This window comes from Panulirus ornatus, chromosome 13 (assembly GCF_036320965.1).
Source record: "Panulirus ornatus isolate Po-2019 chromosome 13, ASM3632096v1, whole genome shotgun sequence".
NCBI lineage: Eukaryota > Metazoa > Arthropoda > Malacostraca > Decapoda > Palinuridae > Panulirus > Panulirus ornatus.
Window position 1 is genome coordinate 3628132 of NC_092236.1, and position 14685 is coordinate 3642816.

Sequence of the window (14685 nt, forward strand, 5' to 3'; positions counted from 1 at the left end):
ATACTGATCACCTTCACCACACAACGACTGTGACAATGATGGTTCCTGTTAATCAGGAAAGAGTTGATTCTGTATCATTGTTCTTCTTAGGTGTGGTAGACAAGGGCTTTAGCTTAGTGGCCACAAGGATTGTGGTTGGATCCAATCCGAGGTGTTGAGGATAAGGATTCGCCGTCTGGTTTCCAAAGGCGTCCCAGTACCCTGACGACACCCAGCTTTGCCTTCCCGCCCATGGGAAGGTCAGGTCCAAGTGTTTGCTCCACAGGTGTATGTTTCCCGAGATGACGTTAGTGTTTCCTAAGATATCGCTGGTGTCCTGTGAGTACATGGCACGAATTGGATCCCGCCACGGCTGGAATGCAGTAGGTTGGTCCTCAGTACCTTTTTGTCCTTGTTTCCTCTTGTGTTCGACACAGAATAACGATCAGATTTGGCGATTACACTCCCATTTGGCTTGCTGGATGTGATTGCCTTTTTATCTGCCTGCCGTTGTAAAACCGTAATGGGTTGTCATTAGGCATTATTAGTGTTTTCCGACTGGCTTGCAAGGTAAAACGATATTACAGAATTTTGTCTGGTAATGTTCCAGTTGATGTAGCCTATGTGGGTTTTGTACTGGTTTCTTCACAGTGAGGTTGTGTATCTTTCTTACCGGGTAAATACTTTTAACATTTTTAATTGAATATCACTGTGTGAGGCGACTGGAACCGATAAATAGCTGATTAAACTCTGCTCTTCTTCCTTCTGTCATTTAGTCAGAGTGGAGTCAGATACCTTACTCTTTATTAACTCTTTTGTTGTCGCTTCCCTTCAGTCATCCCTATCCGTCCGCCGTGGCTTCTTCCATTCTCTACTCTGTGGGTATTTCGGCCGCTGCTTTACTGCGTCGTCTGCTCGTTTCCTGTTTCCTGTTCATAGTTTCTCTGTAGAGATCAGCCACTCGAGACTTGAGCGTTATGATACCTCTTCCTTTCCTCAAACAGCGAAGCTATGGAATTCCTCTCCTTCCTTCGTCTGTCTATCTTCCAATAACCATCCTTCCTTCAAGAGTCGGGGCTTTAAACACCTAAGTATGTTTTGTTTTCTTTTATGTCCTCTTATTTTACCTTTCAACCGAGATGGCCACGATTGGGGGCATATTTTGGTCCGTGCTGTGTGGGCAGCTTTGAAAACAAATATGACTGTGAGAGCAGGAGGCGGTGGTGTATGATACCATTTTGGTGGTGGTGTCATCTGGGCTTGCCTTCATGCAAGGCATCGCTGGTATTCTTTGTTTACTTACACTTCTGGAGTTGGTAAGTTTGTTTGGGTCCTGAGTGTGTTTACATCAGGATATTGTGTTTGCCTGCATTGGTTACCTTGTGTGAATTTGATTTGATAAAAGATTTAGGGAGATAAGGTCAGGGATATAGGATACATACATTTGATCCCTGAAACAAATAGAATGGAAAGAGCAAGAAATTTCACAATATGCTGAGTGTGCCGAGCTTCATAGACATTAGAGAGGATGGGAAAGGATAGGGAAAGAGAGTTTGAAAGGAAAAGATGATGGAGATGTAAATTTAAAAGCGTAACTTTGTATCTGGAGTTTAGTGACAATTATCGTCCTTCGTGTCTCTAGGCTGAATGAGGCGTTAGTAAAAACATGAATTAATGCACATGAGAATACGATCAACAATTTCATAATGAAATACCGTCAGCTCTCCACATTTCAGCGTGCTGTTGTTATCCATACCGCAGGATACCTGTCGCAGGATACTGTCGCAGGATGCTGTCAGCGTCCTCGTTTAGGGTGTTCTATGCAGTGTTCGTTGGGAGCGAGGCGAGCCTTGGCGAACCAGGACTCGCAAGAGAGGTTTGAGATAACGCACGCCTTTATGTAATACGAAATAAATTCTTGGCACAGCTCTGGGGTCTGGTAACGTCTTTTATAGTCATAGATCAGGCACAGTAATGCTGCTTTAGTACACAGATCACTGTTCAAACCCTGATAGAGCTTTTCCTTTTGCTGCTATGTTATGCTGTTCAGCCGTGTTCAGAGGACAACTGCTGAAAGTTTCAGTCTCTAGTTTTCCACTGAAACTCTACCCAAGTGTGGCTTGCAGTCCCGTGTGCGAGATGCCTCTGTGGCTGAGAGTAAATCTGTAGAGAAATAAATTATTTTCATCAGAGGAGCTAAGGTCAGATTACTCTCTTTTTGTCATTTCTAAACATGGTGCACCTAAGGTCGCTGAAATTTACACTTTGATTATATCTTCAGCTGCAGGTGGTATTGTGTGTTCGTCTGCACCATAAGGGTCTTGGTTTGTTTGTAGTTGTGGGAGGTGGAGTGGTCTTAGGGTTGTTGGCAGTCGACTCTTCCTGTAGCTCAGCATATGGGTTGTTGTTCAATATATTTTGTGATGGTTCTTGGACCGTAAGGACCTCTCGGGGTTCGTTGAGGCTTCTTCCTCATACCTGAGTAGTCTTGGCTTTGTTTACACCTTCAGGTGTTGGGTACGAGGACTGCCAACACTCGTGAGGGTGATGGTGGCTGTGGGGTCCCAGGTCCTCTTTGTTCGAGTGGATGGGTTATAGTGCTCTCTCATGCTGGCCCTGAAGGCCTGGTGGTACACCCAGCAATTTTTTTGCCGTGCACGGCGGAGTGGGTGGTGAGATCGGGGTGCCTCCAAGTGAAATGATTTTTTGAAATGAAGCTCGTGTTGTATTAAGCCTTTGTTGAATGGCTGAGCCTAAGGGCTTCTCCCGCCGAAGGTCGATGGCGTGGGTATTTTGGAGGTACGTCCAAAAGTTCAGGGTCATGTTCCAATGTACTTTTTACGATTTGATGGCAGATACTTTATAGATACTTTACGACAGAAAGATATAAGAAATAGATACTTGTTATCGTCGTGACAACGTGTGTTTAGTTGAGACTTTGTAGCCACTGAGTCGGGGACACCAGCCTTGAGATGGGCCGCCAAGACGACGTTGTAACGTCAAATAAAAGACGCTGATTCATGTCACAGTTTAATATTGCTGTTTGCTCGGGACGTGATCTTCAAAAGAAAGAAAGAATTAGTGATCTCTTCCTTTGGAAAAACGGGATGTATATATATATATATATATATATATATATATATATATATATATATATATATATATATATATATATATATGTGTGTGTGTGTGTGTGTGTGTGTGTGTGTGTGTGTATGCTCTGCTGTCGATGTATTGTACCTGACAACATCTTAGCAGAGACCAAAAAACACATATCATTTAGAATCTTTAAACTGGACGAAAATAACAAGTGCAGTTCCACAGGGCTCAACATTAGGACCGCTGTTGTTTCTGATTTATATGAATGACTTGCCGAAAGAACTTGGGATCAGTCAGGAGAGATGCACCTTGCAAGTAGTTAATGACCGAACAAAAATGGATGTGCTTAATGAATGTGGCAATAGTAGGAGAGATAAGGTATATAAATCACACTACAAATAAAATGGACTTAGTATGTGACGTTTGATATATATCCCCAGACGGCTACAGTGTAACGCTAACTGGAGGTAAAAGATATGCTCTGTAGTGTTAATCTTACCTTCAACTTGCCTGATGTAGAAATTACCAAAAAGATATCTCCAGCGTGTGTTCAAGGGCACTTACAATATACATCACAAACTCTTCCCACATGAGGGACCGTAGGAAAGATATGGCAAAGGTGTTAGCAGTGTACAGCATGAAGGGCGCCAGGGGAAAGGTAGGTTAGAGTATCCCTAAACCTGCTTACGTAAGAGGAAAGGGAAGTAAATGAGAGACGTGATTTACCACCTTTGAATTCCTTTGGGGTCACGAAGGTGGTGGTACCTTAGGGCAGCTCAGTGAATGTTGGGTAGTTCCTGGAGGTACTGGGGAAGGTTGAGGAGACCGCCAGTATCGGAAATGAGACGATGCGGGTGAGCAAGGACGTGAGGAAATGTTTCTTAAGTCACCCATGTGTGGACGGATGGAACACTCGTAGGGAAGGAGTCGTAAACGTTGACTGACTACATTAGAAAGTTGAAACTCCTTTTACGACATGTTAGAATGTTGGGGCCGCACGAGTGTACACCTCGTTCCCAATGTACTCAAATAGGTAATTCCACACACACACACACACACACACACACACACACACACACACACACACACACTTACACATGTACACACACTTTCTCCCTTTCTCCATACCCTTGGCTTTAAGTTCCAGATTTAATATAATCAATGTTTATCTCTTTTATTGCCCAGGTTTTTACTATATCGCCATTTCCTTCCATCACATGAAGCTAGACCAGTACTAGCATGTATCCCTGTCATTCATATACTCTCAATGTTTTACTGTTTAGGATATCAGCAGTTCCTTTATTTGTGCTTGGCCTCATGTAAACATAAGAGAGGTAGAAATGTATATACATACATACATATATATATATATATATATATATATATATATATATATATATATATATATATATATATATATATATATATATATATATATATATATTCCAGTGAGAATCTGTTAACTTTAGTTAGACATGTAAATGTAGATTGTTGACATTTATATATAATGTTATCAATTAAAAGCGTTTCACAGTTTGTTTAATCTTTACAGGTAAGAACGGAGACCGGCGGGACGCGTCAGGTAAAGTACCTCACATGTTGTCGACCACAGGTGGTAATCATTCGCTTCATATATATATATATATATATATATATATATATATATATATATATATATATATAGTTTATGTTTTTCCGGGTGGGTTAACGCAGCGTGTGGGGACACAAGACTTCGGGAACCATGGTAAGGTCAGGCAGCACCCGAGAGGCCACCACGTCCCACAGAGGGAGTAACAGCGTTCGTGACTCGAGGGTTGGCCGATCCTGTGTCTGTTTCTAGTACGAAGACAGGTATTATTCCCTCGGTATGTGAGCACTGGAGCTCTCGGGTATTGCCAGAACCTTCCCGAAATTCATCGGGTTCAGTGTTACGGCGTCGGTAAGACATTATACACCCCCTTGGGCGAATTTCTGTCATCATTCGCCTAGTCCAGAGAGGCCGTAATGAACAGAGAAATGATCATTTGTAATGCTCTATTGTTGTCGAGGTCGTGGCTGTCCTCAGGTTTGTATAGTGGCCATTCTTCCCGGAGATTTGCCTCAGACTGTCATTCATCGTGGACTTCCTTACACACACACACACACACACACACACACACACACACACACACACACACAGTGTCATCATCTCGTGTTAATTCATCATCGTGGGAGGGAGGTGACAGCTGAGTCCTTAATCATTCTCATGTATTGTTGGGTTTATCCAGAATTTTGTTTGTGGCAAGTCATACAGTGTTTGTTGTCGTAGCTTCCTGTTTACAAAGCTTCCGTCTTATCAGGTGTCGTATTAAGAATGATATCATTCCGCTGAACCAAGCCATTTGGACAGGGTTCTTCTTGAGGTTTTCGGTGGTGTGGTGGCCCTCGTGGGCCAAATGATGGGCCCGGCCGCAGATGCCAGTCTCTTCAGGAAGAAAGGGGGGCTTAAAGGGCCAGCAGGAGGCACTGAGGACCAGCAGGAGGGATAGAAGGCCAACAGGAGGCACTGAGGACCATCAGAGGGCACGGAGGGCCAGCACAGCCATGAGCATCACCTGTAGAGCTGGGTACCTTTGTACCTTTGCTGGTCCTGATGACGAGACTATATTGTGGCACTTGCTGGGGACCACGAGTGTGAGTGCTGTAGTCATGCCTTCAGACACCCACTGGACTGTACTCTCATGTTGTTGGAGTGGGAATTACAGTTATGCTTACAGATCATGAATGTCCACACCAGTGGTTCACCTGTCACCTAATAATGCAGCCACGTCGTTCGTAATAGCTCGCGTGTCCATATTATCCTGAGCTGTGAAGATACAGTTTTTTGATGCAGTGAACACCTCATTGAGTACGATGGGACGACCCTGAACACGGCAGTGCAGTATGATTCTTGAACACGACATACGACCCGTAAGCACGATGTCATTCGCAAGGGTTCGTAACGTCGTGCTTAAAGAGTTGATATGGATGGCTCACACTGCACAGTATGACACCTTAAGTGTGACTCACTGACCTTCACACTGATCACTGACTAACTTTCACAACTGACGAGAATATGGACACGGAGAGTGATCGGTGTTGGAGGTGCCCAGCACCCAACCACGCTGAACCATTTCAGAAGATGGCCTTTGGGTCAAGGGTGTCTTATTTCGTCCCCCACCTTCGTGTTAACGTTAAACGATCAGTCATGTGGAAAGAAAAGTAATTGTTCTGCATTGAGTGAAATAAACGTACTCGCCGATACGCTATTTTATTTCATATTTTGTCCCATCTGTTGAGTGTCAGTTTAAGCATTTTTAAAACTATTTTGATAAGACAGGGGACCAGATAGCAGACCAGATGCTTACTGTGGGAAAACTGTGTCAGTTGCTTTCTGCAGGGTAATGATGTGAAGTGAGGTTGTGACAGGTGTGCAGCCGTGTGTGTGTGTGCTAGGGTTACAGCCATGGTGGAAAAGGCAGGAACCGTGGGAGGACGGGCGAGGCAAAGACAGATCCGGGAGGACGGAGGGGTTGCGACGGGCAGCTCTCCAGCCAAGAGGGACGTGACGTGTAGTGCCGGGCGGCGCCGCAGAAGGGGAAGCGTGTGGGAGACGCCAAGGACCAACAGTGGCTACGTTTCAGGTCAAGACGGCTCAAAACCGAACCCTGAGATAACCTATGTTGATGTACTTATGTGTGTAGGTTTGGTAGCTTCCTTAGAAATGATCGAACCAATGGAACTAAACGTGTGATTTAACGATATTTCCTTATCATTACACTTTGAAACTCATGGTTATATCGGGACGTTAATTACTGAATCATAATGAGGGCGTTGCGTGTATTAATGTAGGAGGACGTGGTGTAGAGGGCGTAGGGCGTGGGATGGGCGGGACATGATGTGGTCCTGGTTGTTCCTGCAGGACGCGTCCGGGTACCCGGATCTTGACACCTCCCTCACCCTCTTTCACCTCGCTTCCTCCTTAATGAGAGGTGTGCAGCCATTGTCTGTCGTCTGGCCAAGAGGCAACCTCGTCTGGGGGTGGTTCATTCAGTGCCAGGTTACTTACCGAGGCTCAAACTTTGACGGATGTGGTTCAAGGTCTAAATGTCGACTGAGGTCTTGGCGTCGTGAGAGTTTTTCGTAAGAATTACTGGTTTGATTTTTCGTGTACCGCCTGTGTGTGTGTGTGTGTGTGTGTGTGTGTGTGTGTGTGTGTGTGTGATCCTCCTCAGGGGTCGTCAGAGGACTCATTGTGCAGCGGGGCGTAACAGTTCTCCGCTGGGGAAGCCGTTGTTACTCTTGAGGAGGGCGGGACCGGCCCAGAGCCCATACGCTTCAGTGATCTCGTGTGTTGGCCCGCGGGTCACGGGTGCCACCCAGTCTGCTCTACCCTACCGCCCACCACCGCCCACTGCCAGAACCCTGCCCTTTGACACCACTGACACCGCTTACTGCCACTATAACGCTTCCTTATAAAACTGCCTGTGTGTGTGTGTGTGTGTGTGTGTGTGTGTGTGTGTGTGTGTGTGTGTGTGTGTAAAATTAGTGGTGGTGAGAACTCGTGTCATGCGCAGTGCATAACAGGTAGCTGCCTGTGAGAGTTTGCCATCCTGGGTGTCCTCCAGCCCGGGCTGGTCATGCACACTAAATAAGATTGTCGCTCCAGATTGGAAATTCAAGTCCATTTTATCCCTCCTTTTATATCGTCATTCCTGAGGCGTTTTTGCCAGGGCAGTGCAGACGGTCGTGACCCGCATTGTGAACCTACAACTTAGCAGTGTTTTTGTGTGATCCTGTAACCTGTTAGTGTAAGATTGTACCCAAGTGACATGTTGTATATTAACCACATCCAAGATTTACAGCTTGTGCTGTTTTACATAATCAGAAGACCCACCATCATTTTGCTATACCTTTGCCATTTCCTGTAATCGCTCCACCTGTCGCCCTAACCTGTGTGCACCTGCCGCCGGTCGCGATGTACCCGACTCCTCCCCAGCTAAACTGATAGACAGGTGCATAGATGAATAGATAGATAGACAGATAGATAGATAAATAGATAGGTAGATAGATAGACAGACAAATTAAGAGATACAAATATATCTTTAGAACACATTTACATTGGCAAGTACATGCTATTCATTTCATTTGGTGTATGATAGATCTCTGCAGTCGTCTTGAAACTTGATAAATTTTGGCTACACTACCTTCTCACCGACACCTGGCCACACGGCCACCACTCATTAATGAAGGTGTACGGCCGTCTGTGCTCGGAACTGTTGGCTCCATAAAGTATCTTGGTGACACTTGAGCTAGAGGGAGGAGGAGCGAGGGTGGAGTGAGGGAGACCTTGCTTTATCATCCAGTGTGGAGGTTTAGGTCAGGCGCAGGCCACGTGCGACTATCTTGGGGTTTCAGAAGACTGTTATCTCTCTTCTTAATTAAAGTAATTCCGTTCCGAGTATCCATATCTTTGTTTCGTCACAAAGTAATTCAGTTCCAGATGTGAGAAACACGTCATTATTTTCGCGGCAGTGACTACCTCGTTCCTCTCCCAACGATTAGTTTCAAATGTCAAAAGGAGAATGAGAAATGTTGTGGCCAGAGGACACCATGGCATCGGGTCAGGTCTGCGAACACTGTGCGTCACGTGGTGGGCCAACACACACATATTGGCCAACACACACATATTGGTGATGATGTCATGTCTCCTTTGATGACACACCTGACCTCACCTGATCTGTTTGTGTTACATGATAGAGTCACACAAGACTTTGTCACAGCGAGGCTTGCGCTTATGGTAGTACCAAAATTGAAATCATCGGTCGGGCCTTCATTGCTGGCTGTCACGAACGCCTTCGTACCTTCCCTGTGTTTCAAAAGCCTTTGTAGCCTACCAGCGATCACGAAGCCTCTGACGCCTACCTGGGGTCACGAAAGCCCCTGTATCTTGTCAGGGTTACGAACGCTTCTCTAGCCTTTCAGAGGTCACGAATGCGTCTTTAGGTCACCAGGAAACTCATCTCTGGCTGATGATCCGAATACTCTGGCAACCTTGACCTATATGTGAGGCGCCCGCCTGCTGCTAATGGCTCCGCTGAGCGTGAACTGAACATTAAAAAACTCTTCCTTCGTCTCCCCTGCCTCCCGCTGGCCCCTTCCCCCACCAACCCACTCTCACAGGGCCACTGTGGACCTCTCTCTCTCTCTCTCTCTCTCTCTCTCTCTCTCTCTCTCTCTCTCTCTCTCTCTCTAGCTGAGGTGAGTTGGATAACATAAAGATTCAGAGACGAGTTCAGTGTGATTGTGAGCTTCGAGAGAACCCTCTGCTTTGAAGTTGTGAGTTTGGACGTGAGGCTAAAAGTTATGATGTGAAATTTGAAGACAGGAAATCATACATAAACCAAACTTGATATCGTGAACTTAGACACTAACCTAACTTGATATTATGAGTTCAATAATGGGCGGGCAGTGATACTGTTGATGTTGAGTTAGGAGTCTTATGAGATCCAAGTAAAGTCTGTCATGATCCTTTGAGCATGGAAATGAACCTAATATTGATATCACGAGCTTGCGTATGCGCCATACACGATATTGTATTTGACCACATCGCTACAAGCCTTGAGTATATCTTAGCATGAACTTCGACCTGACCTTTGAGGGTCAGGTCAGAAGTTGCACCATCATACTCAAGGGTTGTACCGTCATGCTCAATTGACTAAGAGAGACCTTGTAGTCTGTGTTGTGTTTGCTGACCCTTGGAGTGATCCTTGACCCCAGCTGACCTCGATGATCGCCGCAGCCGCCTGTGTGGATGAGCGGCGAGGTCACGTCTGGACGAGGCCAGTCGCCGAGGTGGATTTCACGGGTGACGTCATGTCTTATGGCCCTCAGAGGGAGGCTCTGGGCAATGATTACGTTCGTTTTTTTTTTTGTGGCAGACTCGTAATTGGAATTCCTGGTCCGCTTGTGGCCTGTGAGTCTCATGATCTCATGTTGTCCGGGAAATGTTTCCCCTTGTGGTCAAGAGCCCATGTTGGGGGGAGACTGAGGAGACAAGTAATGTTTGTGGAGGACGGGGTTTGAGCTGCGCTACAAAGGACCGTGGTGTGGCGTCCTCGACACTACCGCCTCTTGGAGACGCTACACCCAGCACGGAGGAAGGAGGCCACTCGAGTTATGTGGTGTGTGTGTATGTGTGTGTATATATATATATATATATATATATATATATATATATATATATATATATATATATATATATATATATATATATATATATAATGATTGGGTGAAATGATTCAGGGTCGTGAACGAGCATAAGCCTGGTAGCCTGGGAGGAGCCAGAGAGCGTGCTGTCCTGGTCGGGGCGGCTTGACGTAGCCTGGCTGCAGCCAGGGACCGTGCACATCTGGCACCAGACGTGACGCCTCGCTGAGGAAGAGTTAGTTCCCATGACCGATCTCACACGATGGCTTAGTATCTACTACGGTTGTCTTTATTATTATTATTATTATTATTATTATTATTATTATTATTATTGTTGTTGTTGTTGTTGCTATTATTATTATCATTATTATTATTGAGGAATTCGCCTCCTCATGAGGTGATTTTCGTTGGATCTTGTGCGTCCGTCTGTCTGTATCTGGTAGGTCGATGATTTCTCAGAAAACAATTGAAATCATTCAAACGTGGAACAAAAATGATAAGGCATTATTGGCCTTACCTGTGGGTATGTGCTTTTGCATTCTCATGCAGTATGTGTTTTTTTTTTTTTTTTACGGTAAAATCATCAGACCTTTTCATTCAATACTTTTTTTCTTTTCGAAAATTAGTCAAGTACTGTACCAGGAGACGACTACAAGCTGGAGCTGAGGACACGCTGGCCACGGGCAGGGGAACGGGTTGGAATGGTATCTTCGTCTGGAAATCCAGTGTCGTAATCCAGTGACGATAGAATTTACCACACTCGGAAATCTTCGCGTGAACGTCACACGTAACACAGTGTTCCAGATTGTCACTCAACCCACACGAAATATGTCGTAAAGAACAGATGAACATTTGTGTGTTGCGGTACTGTAGGTGGGTATGGCCGACTCAGGCTTCACATCTGGGTGGGTTAATGATGTTCCATGAGTTGTGTTGGACATAACGAGGTTGTTACTCTGTCGTTAGTGTCAGTCGGTATCACTACCTGGACTCCCTGCATGACGGTGGTAGCTTGTTACTGGTCACTGCATTACCTCCACCTGCCTAAAATTTTAACTCCTCACCTCCTCTTGTTTACTATAATTAATGCTGACGGTGGCCAACCCACGCAGCACATCTGGAACACATACATCTGTATGTGTTCATGGACCACATACAGATCTTACGGAACATATCTGGAATACATCTGGAACACATCAGGAACGCATGGAAATCTCCTGGAACACATACACATCTTGAAATTCGTCTGGAACTCTCGCAAGTCTCCTGGAATACACATGAAGCTCTTCCAGCAAGAGAACAAAAGTCCAACATATAATTCTTACCGCGTACCTTTATGTTTGTTTAGAGATATGTCTGTGTGGGTCCCTGGAGATGACTTAGCATCGTGGATTGTTAAGGAGGAATTGTCCATTGTCACTGCGTAGCTAAAACAAGGCTACACCGGTCATAAGGTCGGTTATCATAACCTACATCATGTGGTGTTGCTCCGTTTCTCTTTTTTTTTTTTTTTTTTGTCTTTGCAGGCTGGGGAAGGGAGGTGGGGGTAATCCTTATTTAGCAACATTCATAAGTGGGATGGAAAAGATTTATTCCCTCCAACTGTTTTCGTCTTTTCTTGTTGGTGGTTTTAGTGTTGGTATTTTTGGCTGAGGAGCTCATTGTGAGGATCGTCTGATGTAGTTGATTTGTTGATTATGATGAGAGTGGCGTGGACTGGGCAAAGATAGACCACTGCACGTGAGCCTTGACACAGAGGTCAAGCCCTTGAAGCGCCCCAGACTTTGACACGCCTTTGATCCGTGACCCACCACCATATGGGGCGAGATCAGCGTGGGCGTCATGGGAGCATGTGGGTTGTTAGGGGGTCGGTTGTGGGCGTCGTGAAGCCTGTAAGGCAGCATGGTTACCCGTGTGCGCCTCGTTCCCTATCAGTTGTAATCACTTGATGAGAGGTCTTACTGGCCCCTGAACAATACTTCAACCCAGATTCATGTTCAGCGTGAGTTATAGACCTTATACCGAGGTTTCCAAGAAAGGTTTTTGGGCGGCTGAAAATCCCCTGAACTATGATACGTGCAATTTTTGGTATTTTTCGAAGTGCAATAAACTTCCCTGAACACCTCAGTATAAGGACTATTTTTCATTCTGAATGCGAATCAGTCAGCCTGGTGGAAGCATTATGAGATATTTTCCATGATTATTTCAAGTATAGAAACGTTTCATTATGTTACATTACAGTTTTAAAAGAAAGAATATTTTTACTGGGCTTAAAATTACCCTGAAGTGTTGCCTGTGGTTTGGAGTCAGTTTGGTGAATAAGGGATCTGCTGGGGGTGTGGTGTAATGCCGCGGCAGCATGGGGCTGGGGGGACATGCCTGGCTGGCACAGTCTCCCGTTATCATAAACTGTGTCTGCCTGAGAGGAGGGCCTGGTGCACCACCCCATCATCACCTCAGAACCTCCGAATGTGATCCAACTTCCAAGGTTACTCTGGCCTTCCGGTGCTCCTCTCTTTGTTTGGATGGTTTCTGGGGATGATACCCGGGAGGGATGGTTTCTGGGGGTGATGGCCGTGAAGGAGGGTTTCTGGGGATGATACCCGGGAGGGATGGTTTCTTGGGGGTGATGGCCGTGAAGGAGGGTTTCTGGGGATGATACCCGGGAGGGATGGTGTCTGGGTGCGATACTCTTGGAGAAACTCGGTAGAAGAACTTTTATACAAAGGACACGACTATGAAATTAGATTAATTTGTAGCTTCCAGCAAGTCAAAGCAACAGCTTCATCAGATATACCTTCATCCTAGCACCCAAGTCAGCCAGTCAGATCTTTTAAATGATGTAGGGCGGAAACCACGAGACGATTGGACGAAAGGAAATGTCATGTGTTATATTCCTCACTTGTAGCGGTGGGCGAGCATCGCGACGGTATCATATGATAATAGAAAGTGTTAGTATGACTCCGGATAATGGCTCAGTCAATATTATTCCGTGTACAAAATGTTTACATTTTCAGAAGACGTATTTACTCTGGCCGTCCAAGAGTGTTCTCGTTCACAGAGTGAAGCCTAAAGATACACAACACAACAATACAGCATTAGGAGTTGAAACAATTCCTTAACACATGTATCACTGTTTTCATCCATCAAGTAATGTATAATGAGTCAATATTTAACGATCCCTTCCTCCATGGAATAGAGCTTCGACCAATGAATATTCAAATATCTGACAATCCTGAAGACAGATTGCAGTTTGGCAGCATCCATCCACGTCAACCACCAGAGCTAATGAAATGCGTCAGTTAGGCGTCATCACACTGGATTAATGTGAACTCGATTCGAAGACGTCCTTCAAGGTAGTGGGGGCCATATTGACGCAGTCGCAGCTCCGTGTTGACTGATAACCTTGGTGGACGTTGCTAAATTATCCTCCAGAAGGTCATATTCGCATTTCCAGAATTCAGCTGAAACACTGTTGACACACCAGCAAACGCACGGCACATCCTTGAGCAGTTCAAGGATCAGTGTACCGGATCAGGAGGCGGGGTGGGTTGATTATGCGAGCCATAGGGCTGCGCCCATAAACAGGTTTGTTGATCAGGTATTATCAACGACAGTTTAATCAAAGGCCGTGCGCTGCGGTAGTAAGCAAGTGTCTCCTAAACTTGGAGTAAATCTTTTCACGCCATTTGTTACCTACGTCGTCAGTAAAGGTTATTGCCTCTGATTGGGCTCTAGACTCCAGCACCAAGTATTCGCTGGGGTGATGTAGGTGTTGTTGGAGTCTTTTCTTTTCTTACACCTTATATTAGCCCAACCTTGATGTCTGTATATTGAAGGTATGGGACCCCCTCAGCCCACCTCTGCATCTCGTCTCATATATTAGTCTACTGTCAGTGAATATGAGGAGTGACCCAACCTGTTATATATACATATGCCACGCCCTTGCAGTTAATACTGGGTGATGTAAGTAAAGGTGTTAACCAACTAGCTGTAATGTGTACCACGCCCTAGCTCTTCACTAGGTGGTGATTTACGTAAAGATGTCAACTAGCCAGCCATACACGCCGGAGGTAAGTCGTTTATTTCATGATTTTTTTTTTTTATCCAGGATAGAGAAGTTCTATGAATCATGCCTCATTCATTATTGACTTGTTTTTGTTATGTAAATTTGTGTAGTTGTCAACTTTACGTTGTTTGATATACAGGGTTTACATAAGTTTTGTACTTCTTGCGTGCCTCATTAAAACTTTTCGTTTGTGTGTTTGTTAACATCCGGACTGAACCCCCGGGTGTGGGGCGTCCGTAAGGCTGCCAGTATAGAGGGTTAGGTAGTGTTGGGGAGGGGTTTCTTAACTGTTATGCTTATCGTGAGGGGGG

At 45.2% G+C, this 14685-nt stretch overlaps 1 protein-coding gene across 8 annotated transcripts in view; it reads left to right on the plus strand.

The window, feature by feature from the left end:
* Btk (tyrosine-protein kinase Btk29A) overlaps positions 1-14685 on the plus strand; it is a 433655-nt gene that overhangs the window by 359026 nt on the left and 59944 nt on the right. For 3 of the 8 annotated variants that reach the window (XM_071668445.1, XM_071668442.1, XM_071668443.1), the window contains exon 5: positions 4631-4660. The exons of the other annotated variants lie outside the window; for them this stretch is intronic. In XM_071668445.1, the coding sequence (XP_071524546.1) occupies positions 4631-4660 (30 nt within the window). The remainder of the gene's footprint in view (positions 1-4630; positions 4661-14685) is intronic. 8 annotated transcript variants of the gene reach the window in all.